The sequence below is a fragment of the Lipotes vexillifer genome, unplaced genomic scaffold (assembly GCF_000442215.2).
Source record: "Lipotes vexillifer unplaced genomic scaffold, Lipotes_vexillifer_v1.1 scaffold248, whole genome shotgun sequence".
Classification (NCBI taxonomy): Eukaryota; Metazoa; Chordata; class Mammalia; order Artiodactyla; family Lipotidae; genus Lipotes; species Lipotes vexillifer.
In genome coordinates, this window is record NW_006777568.1 from 3,199,911 (window position 1) to 3,225,329 (window position 25,419).

The window sequence follows — 25,419 nt, forward strand, 5'->3', positions numbered from 1 at the left end:
TGTTTGTTTGGTTAGGTCGGCTCAATCAGACAACTTCTGAAACGAGAGCCTTGTGCGAGCTCTGGACAAGCGCAGGGAGCGCTTAAGGCTCCATTAATCGAGTCTGCAGTACACATCTTGTCTTCAGCCTGTCTGCTGGCAAGATGATAAAAGCGAGATGCAGATGTTTTTCTTACACGCTAAATTAGTTAATAAATCATATTCGTGAACGAGCTCCGGCTACAGTGTCAAGACATCTGTTAGAGGGAAGACTCGGATTGCTTTCCGAGCTGAGATAGCTGCTTCTGATCAGGGCCCGCGTGGCACAGACCTGAGAGGTTCGGGTGGGGCCTCCGGCAGCTGACAAACACCCGCTTGCGGAGGGGCTGCCGGCGAAGTGCGCACCTGATATCCAGGACAATTACAGCGAGGGCCAGAGGGCCAGCTCCGCTTCCTGTTGGCTAATGAATCCTGCGCAGCCTCTAAGGCGCAGGGGCCGTGACACACGTGTGCGGACACGCGTGTGCATGCTCACGTGTGTGAGTTTTCAGTTGGCTCCCCGTGTGGAGATGGGGGATTTTCAGGACCAGCTGGGACCAGAGCGAGTCTGGGAAGCAGCGTTATAAAGGTCCCGCCTGCAACCCCCGCCCGTCTTAATAACTCATCTTCTGTACCTTGAGTTCCCAAAGCCAACAGATGCCTGTGGCCTCTTTCCTTGTCCAGGAGCCACCTGGGCCACCTGGACCTGGCTCCAGCAGTGACACAAGGAACATCTTCATCCATCTCTTAGCAAACCCTTCTTGAGAACCCACTGTGTGCCAGCCACAGTCCCTGGTCTCAGGGACCTCCCCACCTCTTGGGGAAAACACACAGGTAAAGAGGCAATGACCTTGGAATTTGCTAAGTACCTGAAAGGGGGTTGCCATGGCAACCCACAGGTGGTGGACTGGCTCCCACCTTGGGATGTGGTCCTGATGGAGGAGACCTCGCACTGCATTAGGATGAGGAGAGACTCTGAGGGTGCATCGTGGGGCAGGGTGGGGAGGGCGGGCTGTGCTGGGGGAGGGTGCGGGAGCACTGTAGGGAGAGGTCGCTGGGTGCTCAGTTCAGCTATGGCTGGACCGTAAAATGGGGGTGGGGAGCAGAGGGGGAGACAGAAGCGCCGAAGGGGAGTCCAAGGGGCTACCAGGCATCGTATGTGCTGCTTCTGGGTTTCTCCTTATTTTGCCGTCAGAGCTGAGGCTATGGAGATCCAGGCAAGACGTGAGGAAGGCAGTCTAGGGCAAGGCAGTGGTGCCGAAGGGCAACAGATGCAGCGGTTCCTAGGTGATGGAATCGGTGGGACGGGGTGACTGCCGAGTCGTGGGGAGATGAGCCTCAAGGAGGCTGGGGGAAGGGCGGGAGGCCGGCCTTTGTTCTCGGCGTCTGAGGTACTGACTCTCTAACCTGTGGGCCTCTCTCTCCTTCCCCAGTCAGGGCTCCACCTGCCCATGTCCCCTGAGTTAGCTGGGGCATAGGTGGGGCTTCCCCATAGTCTCTGCACAGCTCCTGGGGTCCCGGGGGCAGGGATTGGTCATGTTGAAAGGCTGACCGTAACCTGGAATTACAGAGTTCCAGAGTCAGTCATTGCTTCTGCCTGGCAGGATGCATTTGAGGGAGGATGGGCTGAAAGCACGTGGGAAGCATCAGGTACAGCACCCCCAGGTAGTAGGCAGTTTAGCACCTGCAGTTAGTAGGTGGTACAGCACCCGTAGGTAGGGGCTCAGTCAGTATCTCCTGGTGACCAGTCTGTGGCGTTATCCTGCCCTCACTGCGACTCCCCCAGCCGGGGCCGCACCATCTTCAGCTTTTGAGCCTCCCTGGATTCCATGCTCACCCTGCAGCCCAGACCCCTCCCAGCCTAACTTGCCCACCTGCCTACCTGTCCCAGTTGGTCTCATTGGCTGTCCTTCGTTATCTCCGGGAACGTTCACCATGAGTGCCCCCAAGCCACCCGATAGAAGCCCTGTCTGTCCCGCTTGCTCTCTGCCCTGCAACATGCTGCCTAACCCCCCTAGTCCATCTCAAGTCTAGCTTCTGTCTTAATCTCTTACCCCAAGGCTCTTTCCCGTGACTCCTGTAATGCATGACCTGGGCTGCGTGCTGACTTTCACTTCTCAGCTGAGCACTTTGCTCACTGGGAATCACTGCTGCTCAATGCTGCAGCCAGTAGGAAAGCTGGGCAGTGCTCAAACACAGCTTGGGTTGGCTTGCCTCCGTCTCAGTTTATGTCCTCTCTAATGTTTGGCGTGGTCCTCCTGGCTCTTCCAGATTGTTGTCTTAACCTGTGAGTGTGTAGGAAACCCATCAGGAAGATGGCTTCAGGAAAACCCTTCTTCCAGCAAGCCCTCCCTGACTACTCCCATCCAGTCTCCACCTCCCTACCTCTTCCACTGGAGCGCTCCTGTCTCTTGTATCTCTCTACATGGTCTAACTTCTTACCTTTTCACTTTGGATTATAGCCATGTGAGTGTGCCAGAAGAATCTCCCTGGATTCTACGTGCCAGTGGGCACACACCACGCCAGGTCACTCTGGGAGGCTCTGCTGCGTGTAGCAAAGCAGACTGACGTAATCTGAATTGCATTATCAGTGCTTCCCAAGGTGAGCCAAGCACAGCCATTTAAATCACAGAGCAGCAGAGGAGCGGAATTCTCCTGAAAGCACTGCAGAATTCCTTCTCCGGCTGATCTGCTTTCACTGATGATTTTTGGCTGGAGCAGGTATTAAAATTAATTTGCATTCTCTGAGCATGTAGCTAGAAAAGTAACCCAGCAGATATGAGATGGCTGGGGAAGTCATTGCAGTAATAAAAATGTGCTGTTCATCACGCAGCTAGCACTGGACACACCGCCCCTGTTAGTGCTGATCTGATCTCATGAATGTTTTTCCATCAATCTTCTGAATAAATATTTGGGCCTAGTTCTCCCAATATTACTCACAAAGGAATTTTAAATGCGCTTATCAGATAAAAGTCAACTGTTATTTCATCAGTCTGCAAAGAAAACAAGAGGCATGATTTAGCTAAAAGACTGTTTCCCTAATTCAAAGATATTTGCACGTACACTATTACTGGTGTCCTTCTCGGACCAATGATAAAGGTTTCGTGTTGTGCCTTTTTCTAAGAAATGAGGGGAAAAAAGATCACTTTATGTCTGTTGATTAGAAGTAGACCTATTTTATTCTAATTAAAATAATTAAACACAGAACTGTAGAATGGTAAAAGGGAAAATGTCTTTATGGGAACTCTCCCAATTGCCTGGATTTTATTTCCAAATGATTGCCCTTTTATCCCACAGTGCAGTTTAGTAATAAACCTTGCAGTGACACTAAGGATATAAATCTACTTGGCAACCAGAATGAAAGTTTATTCATCATCTATAAATCACGGTATTTTGTGGTTCTCTAAATCAGCGGTCCCCAACCTTTCTGGCACCAGGGACTGGTTTCGTGGAAGGCAATTTTTCCACAGACTGGCGGGTGGGGGGATGGTTTCGGGATGATTCAAGCGCATTACATTTATTGTGCACTTTATTTCTATTATTATTACATTGTAATATATAATGAAATAATTATACAATCCACCATAACGCAGAATCAGTGGGAGCCCTGAGCTTCTTTTCCTGCCACGAGGTGGTCCCATCTGGGGGTAATGGGATACAGTGACACCCGAAGTGTATTGCTTATGTCCCGTCTACTACGTAAGATGCAGATTAATTGTCACTTGCCAATTGTCACTTGTCACTGATGGGTTTGTTTTTTTTACACATCTTTATTGGAGTATAATTGCTTTACAGTGGTGTGCTAGTTTCTGCTTTATAACAAAGTGAATCAGTTATACATATACATATGTTCCCATATCTCTTCCTTCTTGCATCTCCCTCCCTCCCACCCTCCCTATCCCACCCCGCTAGGTGGTCACAAAGCACCGAGCTGATCTCCCTGTGCTATGTGGCTGCTTCCCACTAGATAGATATCTTACGTTTGGTAGTGTATATATGTCCATGCCACTCTCTCGCTTTGTCACAGCTTACCCTTCCCCCTCCCCATATCCTCAAGTCCATTCTCTAGTAGGTCTGTGTCTTTATTCCTGTCTTACCCCTGGGTTCTTCATGACATTTTTTTTTTAATTCCATATATATGTGTTAGCATACGATATTTGTCTTTCTCTTTCTGACTTACTTCACTCTGTATGACAGACTCTAGGTCTATCCACCTCATTACAAATAGCTCAATTTCGTTTCTTTTTATGGCTGAGTAATATTCCATTGTATATATGTGCCACATCTTCTTTATCCATTCATCCGATGATGGACACTTAGGTTGTTTCCATCTCCGGGCTATTGTAAATAGATCTACAGTGAACATTTTGGTACATGACTCTTTTTGAATTATGGTTTTCTCAGGGTATATGCCCAGTAGTGGGATTGCTGGGTCGTATGGTAGTTTTATTTGTAGTTTTTTAAGGAACCTCCATACTGTTCTCCATAGTGGCTGTACCAATTCACATTCCCACCAGCAGGGCACGAGTATTCCCTTTTCTCCACACCCTCTCCAGCATTTATTGTTTCTAGATTTTTTGATGAGGGCCATTCTGACTGGTGTGAGATGATATCTCATTGTAGTTTTGATTTGCATTTCTCTAATGATTAATGATGTTGAGCATTCTTTCATGTGTTTGTTGGCAGTCTGTATATCTTCTTTGGAGAAATGTCTATTTAGGTCTTCTGCCCATTTTTGGATTGGGTTGTTTGTTTTTTTGTTATTGAGCTGCATGAGCTGCTCGTAAATTTTGGAGACTAATCCTTTGTCAGTTGCTTCATTTGCAAATATTTTCTCCCATTCTGAGGGTTGTCTTTTGGTCTTGTTTATGGTTTCCTTTGCTGTGCCAAAGCTTTGAAGTTTCATTAGGTCCCATTTGTTTGTTTTTGTTTTTATTTCCATTTCTCTGGGAGGTGGGTCAAAAAGGATCTTGCTGTGTAGGGTTTTGATATGAGTCTGCAAGCAATTGATTTATTATGGTCTCTGTGCAGTCAAACCTCTCAGCTAATGATAATCTGTACCTGCAGCCTCTCCCCAGCGCTAGCATCACTGCCTCAGCTCCACCTCAGATCATCAGGCATTAGATTCTCATAAGAAGTGCGCAACCTAGATCCCTCGCATGCGCAGTTCACAGCAGGCTTCGCGCTCCTGTGAGAATCTAATGCCGCAGCTGATCTGACAGGAGGCGGAGCTCAGGCCGTAATGCGAGTGATGGGGAGCGGCTGTAATTACAGATGAAGCTTTGCTCGCTCGCCCGCCACTCACCTCCTGCTGTGCAGCCCGGTTCCTAACAGGCCACGGACTGGTATCAGTCCGTGGCCTGGGGGTTTGGGGACCCCTGCTCTAGATAATGCTGGGAAACCCTGGAGTTGGAGCAGTGAATCTCACATCAACAGCTGGCCTTTCAGACACGTTCTAGATGTTGCTCTTTTATGGTGAAGTGCGATTTGAGCCATTGTTAACAGTTCCTTTATATGGCATTTAAATTTGTTCTTCAGCACACACACATTATTAAGAAAATGTGGCGAAAGTACACCAGAGTTTATATATCAATATATATAAAGTCCTATTCTGTAGCCACAAATACTAACTTTGAAAACTGAGAACGAATTATAACTGTTAATATTCTGCAATTGTCACTTTTCTCCCCAGCATCCTTAAGCCTAGACTATCCAAAATGCGTTCCCGAGGGAGACCAATCCCTTCAGATTGTTTTGTATGCTGTATTCTCTGGGAGGTTTACAATGCTCATGTACGTTAAGGGCACTGATAAGTTCTCTAAACTTCTTTGACCTTGGAATGCTTTTACCTGACTCTTGAGACTCCACTTTGGAAATATAGCTCTAGGAATGTTTGCTTATAAAAATATCTACCATCTTTTGCCAAAGAAACCCCAGCTGGAGTTTCAATCTGCCATTTCCCACAGAAATCTGGGACTGTGAGAAGGAGGTCTTATTCTTCTTATCTGAATCCCTTTGGTCCAGCAATTCCAGAAGGTGATGACTGAGGACCCTGGGAACCTCTGGGCAGTGGGGTTGTGGTGCCTATTTCATAGTCTGTGGCCAGCTTGCCTCACTGGAAGCTTGTCCATTGACAGGCCCTGGACCTGTCTCCACGTGGGCTCCCCTGGCAATTGTAACAATGCCATCATGCTTTCACCCAGCACAGAGTCCAACAGAGAAAGAGGAACCAGTCAAAATCCCTTTGGAAAGCACTTCACAAATGTCATAATGTGAAATAACCAGGGAGGGTGGCGTTGTCCATACCAAGAGCTGAGAAAATGGCTAGAGGAAGCAATAACCTGCCAGAGAACTAACTGTGCAACTAGGACAGAGGCTTTCCTTCCCAGTGACACAGGCAGCTGAATCAGACTATGCCACTGGGGTCTCTGGGGCTGGTGATCTGATTGTCTGTTGCCATGGCAAAGAGAGGTTCTCCATTCCCTCAGAATAGGGTTGCCAGATCCATTAAATGAAAATATAGGATGCTCAGTTAAACTTGCATTTCAGAGCATCAAAACATCTTTCAGCGTAAGTATGTCCCAAATATTGCATGGGATATAACTTATGCTAAAAAAAATGTTTCATTGTTGATCTGAAATGCAGATTTAACTGGGTATCCTGTATTATATTTGGCAATCCTTCCTCAAATCCTGGAAACCCATGTAGGGACTTGGCTTTTTTCCTTATCACTCTTACCTTCTCTCAGTGTCCCGCAAACGTGAGCAAGCATCAGAATCACTTAAAGGGCTTGTGAACTCACAGACCACTGGTCCAGCCCCAGAATTTCCGGTCCAGCTAACCTGGGGCAGGGCCAAGGACTTGCATTTGTACCAAGTTCCCAAGTGATGCTGAGGCTGCCAGTTCAGGGAAGGAAAGGGAAGCAGAAGCCACACAGATGTTATTAGCATTTATGTGAAAATATAAGCCTCACTTTGAGAACCACAACCATCTATCTTGTGCAGAGAATAAACAGCCCATTGATTCCGTCAGTGACTCAATCCTCAGGCCTCTTACCTAGTTACTCTGAGACCTAGGCTAAGCTACTGAACTGCAAGGCCTCAGTTTGCTTATCTATAAAGACGGAAGACCTGCTTTCATGGAGAGTGGTGCTAGTTAGCATTGTTGCTGTCACTGGCATCTCCATGGTTAAAGTGTACTTTCATACGGACCATCCCATGAGACCTTCCAAGGACCTTTAAAGCAGATACTGTCCCCGCACCAAGCAGAGGCGGTACAGAAGGTCAGCGAGCTTGAGTGGCCTGTCCCAGGGCACAGAGCACCGAGCTGAGGCCTAGACTGACCCAGACCTGCAGACTCGGATCCCAAATGGACACTTTTTTCATGGTATGGAGGGTCAGGCAGGCCAAAGGAAGCATCAAATGTACATCATAGGGACTTCCCTGGTGGTGCAGTGGTTAAGAATCCACCTGCCAATGCAGGGGACACAGGTTCGAGCCCTGGTCCGGGAAGATCCCACATGCCACAGAGCAACTAAGCCCGTGTGCCACAACTACTGAGCCTGCGCTCTAGAGCCCATGAGCCACAACTACTGAGCCCGTGTGCCACAACTAATGAAGCCCCCGTGCTCTAGGGCCTGTGCTCCGCAGCAAGAGAAGCCACCACCATGAGAGGCCCGCGCACCGCAACGAAGGGTAGCCCCCGCTCGCCGCAACTAGAGAAAGCCTGCGCACAGCAACGAAGACCCAATGCAGCCAAAAAATTAATTAATTTTATAAAAAAGGTACATCATAAAAGCACGATGTTTAATGTACTAATGCTCGTATTATTTTCATGAAGCAGAAACAAACAGTGAATTTCCTGCCGTGTGTAGTGAGGTCACTAAGAACAGGGGTCATTACATCTTACAGTCTGGGTGGAGCTGTCCAGCTCCTTTGGTTTGCCTTTAAATTCACCAGTGTACTCATTGTGGGAAACGCTGTACGTTGCTTTGTTGGCCCCAGAAAAATGCACGTTTTAGGCAACTGATGGGAGCCCTTGACGAGGGTTCAGTTTGTGAGTGTCTGGTCTTGAGTAGGTATCTGGATTAGTTTGTGAATCTCTGATTCTGTAGACAGTGGGGTGAGCTGAATATTCATGATATCAGCCTGTTTGGTGGCTCCTTGGGAACAGAGTTGGCCAGGCAGACAGCCAAGTAAAGTGAATCTAGAACCATAAAGGAGAAGACCCTGGGGGGCAGTGGGGAAAGCAGCTTGCGATGGAGCTCTTGGGCCCAAGAGAGAGAGTAGGATGGCACCGGGGATTGTATTAAGTCTCCTTTGAAGCAGAGATGTTTGACTTGGGGATCTGGTTCCTCTAGATGGAGGAGCTGAAGCCATGGTCCCTGGGCCTCATCTGCCTGTGTGGCATCAAGGATTCTACTATTACGAGGATCTGCAGGGAGGCTCGTGGGCTGCCAGTGTGCTTGGCAGACTGGCAAGCCCATGATCCTTCTCATCACCAGCCCCCTCACCCAAGGGCAGACCCTTTCTCAAATCCATCCTTTAGCTCCCAGCACCCTATCTGTTCATGGAAGCCCTGAAACAGTAATCCTGCTTTAAACTCAAGGATAAGTCTGTCTGTGCAGGAGCCAAGCTCTCTGCAGAGAGAACAATGCACTCATCTTAACCAGGAGCCTGTGGTCAATCTCATTCCTTGACCTGAGCATGAAAAGAGAAATAGATCTCCCCACAGACCTCTGGTTTATTTTTCATTTCTTAATTTTGTATGCCTTTACCTGAAGGATCTGAGAGGCTCGTTGCCTTTCTGAACTGTGACATTAGTATCTCTCTTTTGCGTCCGAATGGGAATTGAGCATTATTTTTATATAAATGAAACGTGCAGCCTCCGTGGGCCTTCCAGGCCCCTAGAATGGGTTGCTCATCCACAAACTGTCATTCAGGATCCCACAGAAGGATAGAAGGGATTTCAGAAAAATGAGGATGTTTATCCAGCACACGATTTTATCATCACAAGAGCATTTTGAAGGCAAAGAACCTCTGAGTCTTCAACTCGCTTTTCTACAGTGTAATGCACACCGTTTAGTTTCTGGAGGGTTAATTGGTCCAAGGCAGGCCACTCGGCTGCTGCCCACGTCAGCAAATTGGAGGTCCCAGCGAGGTGAGCTGAATGGAAATGATGTGCAAGTAACTGGATGTAACTCCTGAAGGCCATGATGTAATTATTCCAGAGGCAGGCGGGCCAGCTGCTCACTGGCTTGGAAACTGACATAATGAACAGCCTCGTGACCTTAGAATACACATGTATTGGGGCCCCTTTTCAGGAGAAGAATCCTCTAGAGATTTTCTTCCCTAAAACATATCCCATTTCCATTCCTTTTGGGAGGCCCTGTCTTTCCTAGAAGGTGCCGGCCAGTGTAGACTTGGCATCTACACTCCGAACTGGCTTGTTGGCTCCCGGCTGGATTCTCTCCCACAGGCATCCTTGGGTTTGGTGTTTTTAAGCTATAGGGGAAGCAAATTCTAAAAGTCGCTTCAAAGTGCTCAGGGTGACTGCAGAAAATCAGCTTCTGCGAGGGCGCTGCACTAATAAATCCAGTGTGAACCTGATTATCATTTAGATTACTTGTTCAATAGGAAAAATGAAGCTTTGCAATCAGAGCTGTAGATAAGGACTCTGTGTGGAGGAAAATGAGCTCTGGCCTCATAAACAACCAATCATGCTGGTGTCTGGGGGATCCTTGCTGCCTCCTGCTGACACTGTCAGCTAGCTGTCTGGATGTTGAGGCCACCTGTCCCCATATGTGCATGCGTGTTTGCACATGTGTGATGTGAAGGTTGTAATAAACACCCGCGTGTGTTTATAGAGATTGATGGGATGTCAGGACTTGGCTTTTACTCAGCTGCTCCCCAGGAACAGCCTCAGAAGCACCAGACTCTCGGTAGCTCGTTGTTTGCTAACCTGAATCAGGCTCAGTGTGTCTGGCCTTGCCACACGGAATTAGCAACAGGCCAGTAGTTTGGATACAATGATAAGCCAGACACAAGAGATTCAGGTTTAAAAAAAAAAAAAAAAGAAGAGTTTTCCAGGAAGACAGAAATAGGCAATTTACCTTAGTAATTTGCTTGGGGGGGGTGGGGGGTGGGGAAAACCCCTGCTGTGTTTGAATGATAAAACAGGAGGTAAATACAACGGCCACAACGGCTGTTCTTTCCTCTGTATTAGTGAATTACAACACGTGCAAGCTTCAAGGAAAATCCAGAAAAGACCCATAAGCTAGCTGAAAATTGTTCTCACCAGTCACTTTAATTTTATAAAGGTAGAATTTCCATTAAAAGGGAATTGATAGATGGGCTTTCACTGTATTTTTGAGCAAAGTGCGTGCAGGATGGTTTCCATCTCATAAAACGAGGTCCTGCTGTATGATTCCCTGAAGAGCTGTCTCTTGCTGCAGGCTGGTCCCCATGGTCCTGCTGTGTTTCCACCTGGGCCACCCTCCTACCAGCCCTCCTCCCACTGTTGAGACACCTCTTTCTTTTTCAAGATTCAGCTTAGCTGTCTCCTGCTGTGAAGTCTCCCCAGTCCCACCCCTTCCTTGGTGGACTGCTCACCCCCCATGAGCCCTCTCCCTGCGTAGGCATCAGTCCTGGCACCTGAAGGCCTCGTGTATCTGGCTCTCACCCTGGGCTGTGAGCCCTTTGTCTCATTGATCTTTGAGTCTGCCGAGCCCCAAAGAGGTGAAAACTTGACAGTCAAATGAAGGGTTGTTCCAACACAAAGCCTGGTTTTCCTTCTTCCTCCCTCCCTCCCTCCCTCCCTTCTTTCCTCTCTTTCTCTCTCTCTCTTTCTCTCTTTCTCTTTTTTAAATTTATTTTATTCAAGTATAGTTAACTTACAATGTTGTATTAATTTCTGCTGTACAGCAAAGTGAGATATATATATGTGTGTGTGTATACACACACACACACATACATACACATTCTTTTTCATATTCTTTTCCATTAAGGATTATCATAGGGTATTGAATATAGTTCCCTGTGCTATACAGTAGGACCTTGTTGTTTATTCATTCTATGTATAATAGTCTTGCATTTGCTAACCCCAAACTCCCAATCCATCCTTCCCGCATAAAGCCTGGTTTTCTCTTCCCCCTTCATAATTCTCTTGGCTCATGTTTGGGGAGTGTAGGTGAGTCCTGAGTCCTCCCACTTCCCAGCTGTGCTGAGCACTGCTGTCATCTTTCACTTACCTGACTGCAGTGGTCTGACCTGTCTCCCTGCTGCCACGTTTGAATTTCCTCCACCCAGTTGGTGTGCGTTCTGAACAGCTGCTGGAGTCGGCCTTTAAGAATTCAAATCAGATCCCCTGCTTAAAACCCCACGTGGTGACTCCCTCTTGTGAGAGCACTGGAATCACAACTAACTGTGGAACAGTCATTGACAGGAAGACGCTGGAACTCACCAAAAAAGATACCCCACATGCAAAGACAAAGGAGAAGCCACAGTGAGATGGTAGGAGGGGCGCAATCACAATAAAATCAAATCCCATAACCGCTGGGTGGGTGACTCACAAACTGGAGAACACTTATACCACAGAAGTCCACCTACTAGAGTGAAGGTTCTGAGCCCCACATCAGGCTTCCCAACCTGGGGGTCTGACAACGGGAGGAGGAATTCCTAGAGAAACAGACTTTGAAGGCTAGCGGGATTTGATTGCAGGACTTTGACAGGACTGGGGGAAACAGAGACTCCACTCTTGGAGGGCACACACAAAGTAATGTGCGCATCGGGACCCAGGGGAAGGAGCAGTGACCCCATAGGAGACTGAACCAGACCTACCTGCTAGTGTTGGAGGGTCTCCTGCAGAGGCGGGGGGTGGCTGTGTCTCACCGTGAGGACAAGGACACTGGCAGCAGAAGTTCTGGGAAGTACTCCTTGGCGTGAGCCCTACAAGAGTCCACCATTAGCCCCACCAAAGAGCCCGGTAGGCTCCAATGTTGGGTCACCTCAGGGCAAACAACCAACAGGGAGGGAACCCAGCCCCTCCCATGAGCAGACAAGTAGATTAAAGTTTTACTGACCTCTGCCCACCACCAGTCCCTCCCATCAGGAAACTTGCACAAGCCTCTTAGATAGCCTTATCCACCAGAAGGCAGACAGCAGAAGCAAGAAGAACTACAGTTCTGCAGCCTGTGGAAGGAAAACCACATTCACAGAAACATAGGCAAAATGAAAAGGCAGAGGGCTATGTACCAGATGAAGGAACAAGTTAAACCCCAGAAAAACAACTAAATGAAGTGGAGATAGGAAACCTTCCAGAAAAAGAATTCAGAATAATGATAGTGAAGATGATCCAGGACCTCGGAAAAAGAATGGAGGCAAAGATTGAGAAGATGCAAGAAATGTTTAACAAAGACCTAGAAGAATTAAAGAACAAACACCTAGAAGAATTAAACAACAAACAAACAGAGATGAACAATACAATAACCGAAATGAAAAATACACTAAAAGGAATCAATAGCAGTATAACTGAGGCAGAAGAACGGATAAGTGACCTGGAAGACAGAATGGTGGAATTCACTGCTGCGGAGCAGACTAAAGAAAGGAGAAGAGAGAGAGAAAGGACCCGAGAAAATATTTGAAGAGATTATAGACAAAAACTTCCCTAACATGGGAAAGGAAATAGCCACCCAAGTCCAGGAATCACAGAGAGTCCCAGGCAGGATAAACCCAAGGAGAAACACGCCGAGACACATAGTAATCAAATTGACAAAAATTGAAGGCAAAGAAAAATTATTGAAAGCAACAAGGGAAAACCGACAAATAACATAGAAGAGAACTCCCATAAGGTTAACAGCTGATTTCTCAGCAGAAACTCTACAAGCCAGAAGGGAGTGGCATGATATATTTAAAGTGATGAAAGGGCAGAACTTACAACCAAGATTACCCAGCAAGGATCTCATTCAGATTTGATGGAGAAATCAAAAGCTTTACAGACAAGCAAAAGCTAAGAGAATTCAGCACCACCAAACCAGCTCTACAACAAATGCCAAAGGAACTTCTCTAAGTGGGAAACACAAGAGAAGAAAAGGACCTACAAAAACAAACACATAACAATTAAGAAAATGGTAATAGGAACATACATCTCGATAATTACCTTAAACATGAACGGATTAAATGCTCCAACCAAAAGACACAGGCTTGCTGAATGGATACAAAAACAAGACCCATATATGTGCTCTCTACAAGAGACCCACTTCAGACCTAGGGACACATACAGACTGAAAGTTGGGGGATGGAAAAAGATATTCCATGCAAATGGAAATCAAAAGAAAGCTGGCGAAGATAAACAGAATTGATTAACCATTAGCCAGACTCATCAAGAAAAAGAGGGAGAGGACTCAAATGAATAAAATTAGAAATGAAAAAGAAGTTACCACAGACACCGCAGAAATACAAAGCATCCTAAGAGACTACTACAAGCATCTCTGTGCCAATAAAATGGGCAACGTGGAAGAAATGGACAAATTGTTAGAAAGGTATAACCTTCCAAGACTGAACCAGGGAGAAATAGAAAATATGAACAGACCAATCACAAGTAATGAAATTGAAACTGTGATAAAAAAATCTTCCAACAAACAAAAGTCCAGGACCAGATGACTTCACAGGTGAATGCTATCAAACATTTAGAGAAGAGCTCACACCAATCCTTCTCAAACTCTTCCCCAAAAATTGCAGAGGAAGGAAAACTCCCAGACTCATTCATTCTATGAGGCTGCCATCACCCTGATACCAAAACCAGACAAACAAGTACAAAAAAAAATTATAGACCAATATTACTGATGAATATAGATGCAAAAATCCTCAACAAAATACTAGCAAACAGAATCCAACAGCACATTAAAAGGATCATACACCATGATCAAGTGGGATTTATCCCAGGGATGCAAGGATTCTTCAAAATATGCAAATCAATCAATGTGATACACCATATTAACAAATTTTAGAATAAAAACCATCTCAATAGATGCAGAAAAATCTTATGACAAAATTCCACACCCATTTATGATAAAAAACTCTCCGGAAAGTGGGCATAGAGGGGACCTACCTCAGCGTAATGAAGGCCATATACAACAACCCACAGCAAACATCATTCTCAGTGGTGAAAACCTGAAACCATTTCCTCTAAGATCAGGAACAAGATAAGGATGTCCATTCTCGCCACTATTATTCAACACAGTTTTGGTAGTCCTAGCCACGGCAATCAGAGAAGAGAAAGAAATGAAAGGAATACAAATTGGAAAAGAAAAAGTAAAACTGTCCCTGTTTGCAGATGACATGATGCTATACATAGAGAATCCTAAAGATGCTACCAGAAAACTACTAGAGCTAATCAATGAATTTGGTAAAGTTGTGGGATACAAAATTAATGCACAGAAATCTCTTGCATTCCTATACACAAATGATGAAAAATCTGAAAGAGAAATTAAGGAAACACTCCCATTTACCATTGCAAAAAAGAGAATAAAATACCTAGGAATAAACCTACCTAGGGAGACAAAAGACCTGTATGCACACAACTATAAGACACTGATGAAAGAAATTAAAGGTGATACAAACAGACGGAGAGATATACCATGTTCTTCGATTGCAAGAATCCACATTGTAAAAATGACTCTACTACCCAAAGCAATCTACAGATTCAACGCAATCCCTGTCAAACTACCACTGGCATTTTTCACAGAACTGGAACAAAAAAATTCACAATTTGTATGGAAACACAAAAGACCCCGAATAGCCAAAGCAGTCTTGAAAAAGAAAAACAGAGCTGTAGGAATCAGGCTCCCTGACTTCAGACTGTACTACAAAGATACGGTAATCAAAACAGTATGGTACTGGCACAAAAACAGAAATATGGATCAGTGGAACAGCATAGAAATCCCAGAGCTAAACCCATGCACATATGGTCACCTTATTTTTGATAAAGGAACAAGAATATACAATGGAGAAAAGACAGCCTCTTCAATAAGTGGTGCAGGGAAAACTGGACAGCTACATGTAAAAGGATGAAATTAGAACACTCCCTAACACCATACACAAAAATAAACTCAAAATGGATTAAAGACCTAAATGTAAGGCCAGACACTATAAAACTCTTAGATGAAAACATAGGCAGAACGCTCTATCAATAAATCACAGCAAAATCCTTTTTGACCCACCTCCTAGAGAAATGGAAATAAAAACGAAAATAAACAAATGAGACCTAATGAAACTTAAAAGCTTTTGCACAGCAAAGGAAACCGTAAACAAGACGAAAAGTCAATCCTCAGAATGGGCGAAAATATTTGCAAATGAAGCAACTGACAAAGGATTAATCTCCAAAATATACAAGCAGCTCATGCAGCTCAATATCAAAAAAAAAAAAACAACCCAATCCAAAAATGTTCAGAAGACCTAAATAAACATTTCTCCAAAGAAGACATACAGATTGCCAACAAACACATGAAAGAGTGCCCAACATCACTAATCATTAGAGAAATGGAAATCAATACTACAATGAGGTATCACCTCACACCAGTTAGAATGGGCATCACCAGAAAATTTTCAAACACCAAATGCTGGAAAGGGTGTGGACACAAGGGAGCCCTCTTGCACTGTTGGTGGGAATGTAAACTGATACAGCCACTATGGAGAACAGTATGAAGATTCCGTAAAAAAAAAAAAAAAAAAAAAAATGGTTTTACGTCCCCCATGGCCGTAAAAAAACTAAAAATAGAACTACCATACAACCCAGCAATCCCACTACTGGGCATATACCCAGAGAATGTCATAATTCAAAGAGACACATGCACCCCAATATTCATTGCAGCACTGTTTACAATAGCCAGGTCATGGAATCAACCTAAATGCCCATCGACAGACGAATGGATAAAGAAGATGTGGTACATATATACAATGGAATATTACTCAGCCATAAAAAGGAAAGAAATTGGGTCACTTGTAGAGACGTGGATGGGTCTAGAGACTGTCATACAGAGTGAAGTAAGTCAGAAAGAGAAAAATATTGTATACTAGCACATATATGTGGAACCTAGAAAAATGGTACAGATGAACTGGTTTGCAGGGCAGAATTAGAGACACAGATGTAGAGAGCAAACGTATGGACACCAAGGGGGGAAAGTGGCAGTGGGGGTGCTGGTGGTGGGATGAATTGGGATATTGGGATTAACATGTATACACTAATATTTATAAAATAGATAACTAATATGAACATGCTTATACAAATAAATAAAATAAAATTCAAAAAAAAAAAAAACCCACCTGGCTCTCCATCTCTTACTCTGGAGGAAAACTCAACAGACTTGCAAATCTCCTTAATAGGCTTGCAAAACCCAACACCGATGCTTCCCATCACCTGCTGTTACAGAATGCAAGTTCGTGTGCCTGACCCACAGTTAGGCCAAACAATACCGAAACATAGGGATTTAGTGCAGAGAAAGGTTTATTGCAGGGTTATGCAAGGAGACGGTGGCTCATGCCCCCAAAAAGCCCAGACTCCCCAAAGGGTTTCAGCAAAGCCTTTTTAAAGGCAACCTGAGGGCGGTGCGTGGTTGGTTGTTGCAGATTTACTGGTGTTGGAATCCTTTGTTCTTGCAGCTGTCGGTGTAGGTCAGGTCACGATGTTCCTGTAAACCTCCAACAAGACAAATGTCAGTCTCTGTTCTGCAACTTTTCATCTCTATATGAACAGAAAAGTATTATACCCTTAAAGGTCAGAGCCTTGAGAATGGGTTTTCCTGTCTATTTCAGGCTATAGGCAACATTCTTAACTCAGAGCAAAAGCAATGGAATACAAAGGTTAAAGTAAAAGAAACATTGCTGATATGAAGTCAGATTCGTTCTTCCCTATTACACGGCGCCCACTAGAATCATCGGAGATTCTGGTTCAGGTTCCAGTGCCCACGTGTGGGAATCGTGGTTAGACTCCACAGGCGGTGGTAAAGTGTATAACCTGGGTGGAGAACCACAGCTGTGTTTGCTTTTACCTCTACTCCCGGCCTGCCTTCTCATGCCCTCTTGCCCCCTCCCTCACACTGTATGCACTGTGTCCCCAATCCTTCCTCACTCTTCCCTCTACTGGCCCCCATGGCCCGCTCCTGTGGTCATTTGGGTCATGGTTTAAATAACTCCTCCCTGAGGATACTTCCTGACCACCCCGGTCCTCCTTGACCATGTGGCCGTGATTCTTTTTCGTCACAGCACCTACCTGATACTTTGTAGCTGGTTTGTTAATTATCTGACTCCTTCAATAATGAAGTCTCATGGTGGCAGGATCTTATCATTTTTATTTTCTTCTGAGCATTCCCTGGAGGCATAGTAGTTGCTCATTAAATGTGTAGGAGGCAGGCAGAAGGACGAAGAGAAAGGGATTTTGGATCGGTCTCCTGGGACATGGACCAACACTTGTCAGGGCGACCAAAAGATGAAATCTGCAACCACAGGTTGGTGGCCGTGTTCTGAGATCGAGGGCATGTGTGGACAGGGCTGGACTGATTTGGACTGAAATCCAGCTCTGCCACTCACTCATTCACTGCATAAACGTGAGCAGGAAACCCTTGGCCCTTTGAACTTTGATTTTCCAACCCTAAAATACAAAAAAATTATGAGTATGTCACAGGGTTGGTGTGAAGATCTATGGCGATCCAATAAACACTAGCTGTTTGTTATAAGTAGTAATGCTGACCCAGGTGTCACCCTGCCCCGTCCCCTCTTCCTGCCGCTTTCCCTCTCAAAGTGCCATATAGGGTTCTTTTTACTCTAGCGAGGTTGGGAGCCATTAGCGACACACTTGATTATTTCAAACAACTTCCTTCAGGGAGGTGGAGCCTCGCTTTCTTCCAGAAAGCAGCCCCACTATCCATCACATGGGCCTGGTGCTGTTATGAAAACTCAAAATCAGCAGCAGCCAGCGAGGTGCGGGGTGGAGCCCGCCAGCTGGGGTGGGCCCTCTTGGACACAGACATATGCTTCTTTTGCACCTAACATGGGCTCAGAATTTAAACTTGTGCTGAGGCACAGCGGGCAGAGAAGAGTCCAGAAAACAAAACAGTGGAGGTGCCAGATAGCTCACATTTGCTTTTGTTTCCTCTTGGAAATAAGACCAAAGCTTCATTGTGGTATCAGGTGCTCAAAAGAAACAAATCAAACTGAACCAAAACAAAAACAGAACTAACTTCTGAGGGGAGACCACATACTACAATTGAACTGAGATTATAGAAATATTATAAATGCACTTTGTAACATTTCTATTCCCTGGGGGTACCATGCATCTGTTCACGTCAGCCTTTCCCTAATCCTGAGTGGCTCCTGAGGAATATGCTGGTGCAGACCCAGGTCTAAGTCTCTGTCGGAGGCTCCTTCTCCCTGCCTCAGTGGGGGTCTTCAGGCGGACGCATATTTGCTTGTCCAAGACCCTGACTGCCTTAAGGTGACAGCCCATTTCTTTGGAATGCTGCTGGGATTTTCCTGAGGCCCTGGATTCTGGCCGGGCCCTGTCTGGAGGGTGAGCAGAGGGCAGGTGCTGGGAGGCGTCTCTGCAGATCAGTCTTCATGGCGACATTGACTCTCCTGGTTCACACGGCCCAGTGCCTTTCCAAACACTGGGGACGTTTTCCCTTCAGTGGGAGAACTCTTCTGATTTCTTTCTCTTTTCTTCTATTTTTCCTTTGAATCTTGTCTTTGAAGTTGAATAATGGTGCCATCTTTTTCTTTTATGTTTATAACCAGACAGAATACAAGTTCAGCCACTGTGTTGTTTCCATATTGTAAATCGGTAGCTGTGTTATAGTTCCCCAGAGGGGAAGAGATGTCTTCGTATCCATGCCTCTATCCCACCTTCTTGTATATTCCTGGAAAATTCTGTATATTCTCAAGCCTGAGAAATCTTCGGTGGCTCCACTGGAGTATTGAGCGAGGGGGGACAGGCCCAGGTCGGGGAGACTGATAGAAACATGGTGGAGTCTTGGCTGGGGGTCACAGGGAGCCCACTGCAACTCCATGTTTGAAGGACATCGAGTCACCTGTCTGCTTGTGCTGAATGCAGGCAGGGGAGCTGGTTACCATCCAGGGGTTCCAGACAGTATTTGTGGCGGCTGCTCAGATGCATCCCCATGCAACAAGCACCCCCATGAAACATTTTTGTGTGCCAGCCTCTTGGCTAACCCATAGGGCTGAGAGTCTCACGGGGATTTCAGAGTTATCACAAAAAGGTATACACTATTTTTGAAAAAACACAGACCATTTTTAAGTGTGCCATCTGTAAACATCCTTGTGATGAGCAATATGTACTTTGATTTAAAAAACTTCCAGACTCATAGTCATTCTTAGCCACTGTGTACTTTCTTAAAGGACACTAGACAGACATTACTCTTATGTTGTTGTCCATTACATTTTCTGACCTTGGAAAGGGCTAATCCCTCCATTAGAAAGGATGCAGAGGCTGAGCATCCTTGATGGAGACTACAATTGTGAGTGAAAGCTCCTGCTCTGAAAGTGTTCTAGCAGCTGTGGGAGATTTCCGTGTCCTCAGAGGCGACAAGAACCTAGTGTGGAGATTTTTTGTGGATGGGATGACCTCATACCCAGGGCCCTGCACCCAGAGCGACACTGAAACACATTTTCATGCCATGGTGGCACTACCCCAGTAAACTATGACTCTTTATTGCTAAATGCAGCATGCAAAGGAGTCACTGACCATAAAGTCTATTAGATGTTAACCTTGAACTTCATGCCCATGTTTAACTGTTTGTTGATTTCAATACAACTGTGCATGGTGTGTGTGTCTACTGAGTCCTGCTGTGTTTGTAACAGACTGGGCTTAGATTAAGGATGGATAACAAAGAGCGAACTAAGCCCACCATGATGTTTCTCTAGAAATGTGCAACATCTGTACCTTCTGAAATTAATCCTCTTTCCACTTTTTTTTTTTTTTCCAGATAACTTGTTCAAACCGAAAGAAAGGTACATTTCAGAGAAGGAGATGCACATGCGATCTAAAAGGTACTTGGTTATATTGTGTGAGGTCAAAAAAAGTGGGGGAGGAGGGAGGAGGGATGGCTTGATGGATCCAGGCACTGTCCAGCTGGGCCACTATTTCTAGGTCCACGTTTGAGCTCTGAGGTCTTCTTGGCCGTGGATTTGAAAAGCTGGCTGAAAGAAATAAAGTTGTTGAATTGCGCCTCTGAACGCTAATGTCCTTCTTGGAAAAACCTTAGGAAAGTGGTGGGTCTTGGATTCTGAGCCAGTCCTGTAATTGGTCTCTAAGAGATCCCCAGACTCATAACAGGAATGCTTCTGCACTTTCCCATCGTTGCTCTGGGCAGGTGCTGTTTGTCACTGTGCACCTTCGCAGGTAGTTTTATGAGAAGGAGAAAAGCTAGGTCTCCTGAGGGCCTTGACAGTGGCAGAGCCTGGAGAAAAGCATCCAGGCTTGGAGGCCGATGGTGCCTGGGGCCAACGAAGCCACAGAGGGCCACGAGCCGGCCTTTTTGGCACCACATCACTGGCGGGCTTGGCGGCCCTGCTGCCCGCAAACTCTCCCTGTCCTGCTTGGCTGGTTGCTATTCTAGACGCCCACTCGTTCTCACCAACACACAAAGGCTGCAATTCTTTCTGAGACCTGGCCTCCCAACCCAAATGTAATAACTTGACAGAGTTTGCCAAGTTCATCTAAGTAAAATGCCATTAGTTTATAATAAAGTATCTAGCACTGGGAGGACCTATAACAATTAAACCAAATTGATAGTACAACTTAGAGAAACCATTAAAATAGGAAGAATACATTTCTCCCCACTCCAGGTGCAAAATCTCTGCTTTCCCATGATTATATTGTTTCCATGACAATTAGCCAACTTTGATTATCTGTAGGGAACCTCTTTGTAAACGAAAAAGTAAAAGTGAGGAGAAAGGGGACCATCCCATTAATGACCCACTGCGCAGCTTTCTAACTGGGGTTTTTAAAGGGCCACTGGGTTTCAAGACCTGCCGTTTCAGAAGTGCAAAGTTGTGTATACCTCACGCCAAAAGTATTCCTTTTTCAATTTGGTGGAAAATTCAGCCAAATCTTCCCCTCCTGGTCCCTAAGTCCAGAGCTGCTATTATGGAGACTTGAAATTAAAATGTAGATCTCAAAGCAGCATTCGTGGACAGAGTATCACCATATCATTCTACTGAGAGGAAACTGAGGCTCTGAGAGGACCGATGAGCAGAGTAATGCTGTTCCCCACATCATGGCTTCCCTGGCTGGAAGCCAGGTCTCCTCAGATGCGGTCAGTAACGGGACTTCGCTCTGCTCTGTGGGCTGTGCCCTGGGTGGGCTCAGGCCCCGGTTCTCAGACCTCACGCACCCACAGAATCACACTGGAGCTTCCTTTTCTTTTGTATTCTTTGCTATTAGTTGTATTATTAAATTACATTTTCATTAAAAAATTTCAAACAGAGGAGAGAGAGCTGAAGTCCCCCATGACTGACTGGCCCCCCTCCTGCCCCACCTCCCAGCCTTGTACTTTCTCCAGAGACACCACAGTTATCAGCATCCTATATATCATTCCAGGCCTTTCTCTCTGCCTGAAAATAGACGTTTATTTGTACGTCCTTTTAGGCATACAAATTAGATAGCTATTTAGTGTCTAATTAGATAACTATTATTAGCTATCTAATTCTTAACCATAAATGGGATCATGCTATATACAATATTATCTTTCTGTAGCTTGCTTCTTTTACTTTGTGTCTGTGAGGTCTTTTTCTATGTCAGAAGACATGAATGATTTTCCTCATTGATGCAGAGTGGTCCATTGTACAAATGTGCCATAATTTATTGAGGATGTTAAGAAAATACTGCAGCAGAAGCTCCAGGGCTGAGGCCTAGGAATTTTTATCCTAAACTCCCCACAAGATCAGATGGTCAAGATCGGGAAGATGTGTGTCTATGGATCCTGAAGGATTTCCACTGTGGAGCTTTGGGACATGTCAGATTTCCTACTGACCCTGACAGACTTCTCCTGGTCCCCTCTAGAATTGCTCTTCGATTTGGCAATCGTGTGTTCATTTAGATCATGTCGATGCCCTCAGTGTGCCAGGCACTGTGCCATGTGCAAGCAATTCCCAGGTCACTCTGCACTACATGATTGGGGAGCAGTGTTGCATGAAGTCAGACAGACCGAGGCCGGACTCCCAGCCCCTCATTCACCAGCAGAGGGACGCCACTGGCCTCCTGACCTCGCTGGGGATGGGTTCCTCACTCCCATAACAGCAGGACACTGGACGGTGTCTCTTCCGACTGTCGTGAGGGCTACCCGGGAAAATTCATGTCAGATGATTAGCCTAGTAAGAAGCCCTCTTGCACTGTTGGCGGGAATGTAAATTGGTGCAGCCACTATGGAGAACAGTATGGAGGTTCCTTTAAAAACTAAAAATAGAACTACCATATGATCCAACAATCCCACTGCTGAGCATATATTGAGAGAAAACCATAATTCGAAAAGACACATGTACCCCAATGTTCACAGCAGCACTATTCACAGTAGCCAGGATATGGAAGCAACCTCAGTGTCCATTGACAGATGAATGGATAAAGAAGATGTGGTCTACATATACAATGGAATATTACTCGGCCATAAAAAAGAATGAAATAATGCCGTTTGCAGCAACATGGATGGACCTAGAGATTATCATACTAAGTGAAGTAAGTCAGACAGAGAAAGACAGATATCATATGATATCAATTATATGTGGAATCTAAAAAAATAATGATAGAAATGAACTTATTTGCAAAACAGAAAGACCCACAGACATAGAAAACAAACTTATGGTTACCAAAGGGAAAAGGCGGGAAGGGTAAATTAGGAGTTTGGGATTAACACATACACACTACTATATATAAAATAGATAACCAACAAGGACCTACTGTATAGCACAGGGAACTAGAATCAATACTTTGTAATAACCTATAAAGGGAAAGAATCTGAAAAATAATAAATACGTAGATGTATAACTGAATCACTGCTGTACACCTGAAACTAACATAACATTGTAAATCAGCTATATTTCAATAAAAAATAAATAGATAAAAATTTTAAAAAGGTAAATTCATAAAAAGATTATTAGCCTAGTGCCCTATAACCAAGACAATGCCACCTGCTAATATTGTCATCATCAATACTTGTGTAGTTTGTAATTATTATTTTAAGAGGGCAACACGTTAAACAAATTTTGTCTGGTTTTCAAACATGAGAGAAAATAAAACAAGAGACGTTAAGCCAAGTGCCACGTGTACAGCACTCCCAAAAGCTCAGGCTACAGTGTGTCCTCTGTGTCTGTGGATTCCAGCAGAAATCTTGTTTGGCATCAGTACATAAACAATTTCTGTAGGGAAGTAAGAAGAAAGGGCCCAGAAGAAGGGTCCCTCAGGCCCTGCTTGTATCTTGGAAGCTGCTAACTTTACACCAGGACAAGAACATAATATCAATACATATGCCTGAGAGGTATTTGGAAACAGCTTAATTAGGAATCCAGTAGGTAAAGAGGCAGACACACACATATTTTATGTGTATGTCATTCCAGTACAATTCCTGCTACTTCCATTGATTCGCTGCTCCTTTTCTAAGTCATAGGGAGACAAAAATAGAGTGGCAAAAAGGTATTCGGTAAAAGGTAAGTTTACACTCAGAGCGGCAAAGGGGTAGGTCTAGAATCTCTCATTTTACAAGCAAGTGGTTAATTATCCTAGAAGATGGAGAGACAAGAAAAGTGACTTCTGATTAAACAACCGGCCTCTCCAGCTTTGCCCTTGGTGGGGCTCCATCTGCTGCGTGGCCCCTGCCTGGGCAGTCCCATCTGGAGATGGTCAGGGGAGCCCCGGGTCTTGGGGTCTCCAGATGTGAGGTGGCCCATATGCAGCTGATCGTCCCTTTGAAATGGAAGAGCCTGCTGACAAGAGAGGACACAGATCCACAGCAGACACACGCTATCTCGCTGCCATTCAGAATGTTTTCTGAATCTGTTTCAGAATCTATAATAACTTGCCGGAAGTTAGAAAGAAAAAAGAAGAACAAAAGAAAAGGGTGATCTTACAGAGTAACAGACTCCGGGCCGAAGTCTTCAAAAAGGTAATGGCCCGGCCGCCAGCAGGTGTGACGTGTGTGTGGTGCCCAGATGCTGACTCTGAACTTGACTTCTTTGTCTCTAATTCCCTAGCAATTACTGGACCAGCTCCTTCAAAGGAACGCAGTCTAACCACAGGCTGCCCTGCTGACCCTCTACCTGGACCTGGGACGACTTCAAACGCTGGATAAGCCATTAAACTTAGCATTGTCTTCATGATGTGAAACACTTATTTTACTTTTGATTTTTTTTTTTTTTTCATGAAGGAAAGCATAGCTTCCTGAATTGCTGACCCAAACCAAGCAGAAACAAAAACCCTTGAGGAAATGGATCATCAGACCGCAGTGGGGTAATCAACTCAACTGAACCCACTCCATACAGTCCCTTCATTTTTTTTTTTACTTCTGAATTTTATCTTTTGCTTCTGGTTTTTCCCCCTACCATTTCCACTCAGGCAGAAAGGTCTTCTATGCTCAAGTGGGCTTAGATCCCTGGGAGCTGGGGTTTTTTTTTTCATCGAATTTCTAGGACCTAAAATACATCACTTTCAAAATACCAATCTCAACTTCTGCCAGTTCTGCAAACTCCAAATTTGGGGATATCACACAGTGTGTTTGCAGCCACTCTGGGTGTGTGTGCCATGTAATACTGAAAGCAAACTTTGGAACTAGGCGGGAGCTCTGCCAGAGGCTGGGGACAAGTGACCTGTTTCTTGGTGACCTGGGGTGATCAGAGCAGCCCTCACTACTCCCACCCTACTCCCAGGACCTGCCTTCGTTTAGCAAAAGAGCCTATTTCCATGGAAGCCATGAGGGCAGAATTGGCTGAAAAAAGCTGTAGGTAACTTCAGTGTTTTCTGTAAACCCTCCGGCCCCAAAAAAGAGCCGTGTTGCTGAAAATGGCCTGATGGCTCCAACTCTAACGTTTGTTCCTCCAAACAATTACAATGTCCATTATTTATAAGTGTGCGTTTGGGGAGTGAAGAGCAATAAGCTTTATCAAAAATGGAAATAAATGCAATTATTACAAAAATTTAAGTATTGCTCTATTCCGTGTTCTGTGTTATGAACCAAGCAGCCAGTACAGATGGTGCTCAGAGAGAAATGTCACCAAGGTCCAGTGGGGACCTCTGACCTGCTCCCGTGCCACCACCTTCTGACCATCACAGCCCCCAGGTCAGGGCCCTTGTTCTTCCCGGTGCCTGGGGAGAAGGTTTTCCCCAGAGAGCTGGCATGAGAGGTGT

At 45.2% G+C, this 25,419-nt stretch overlaps 1 protein-coding gene across 1 annotated transcript in view; it reads left to right on the forward strand.

Annotated features, from left to right (window-relative positions):
- The window catches only part of CUNH10orf90 (chromosome unknown C10orf90 homolog), a 91,090-nt gene extending 66,782 nt beyond the window's left edge, over positions 1 to 24,308 (forward strand). The window contains exons 8-10 of the mRNA XM_007451184.1: positions 20,012 to 20,075; positions 24,082 to 24,181; positions 24,270 to 24,308. Of these exons, the coding sequence (XP_007451246.1) occupies positions 20,012 to 20,075; positions 24,082 to 24,181; positions 24,270 to 24,308 (203 nt within the window). The remainder of the gene's footprint in view (positions 1 to 20,011; positions 20,076 to 24,081; positions 24,182 to 24,269) is intronic.
- The last annotated feature ends 1,111 nt before the right edge of the window (positions 24,309 to 25,419 follow it).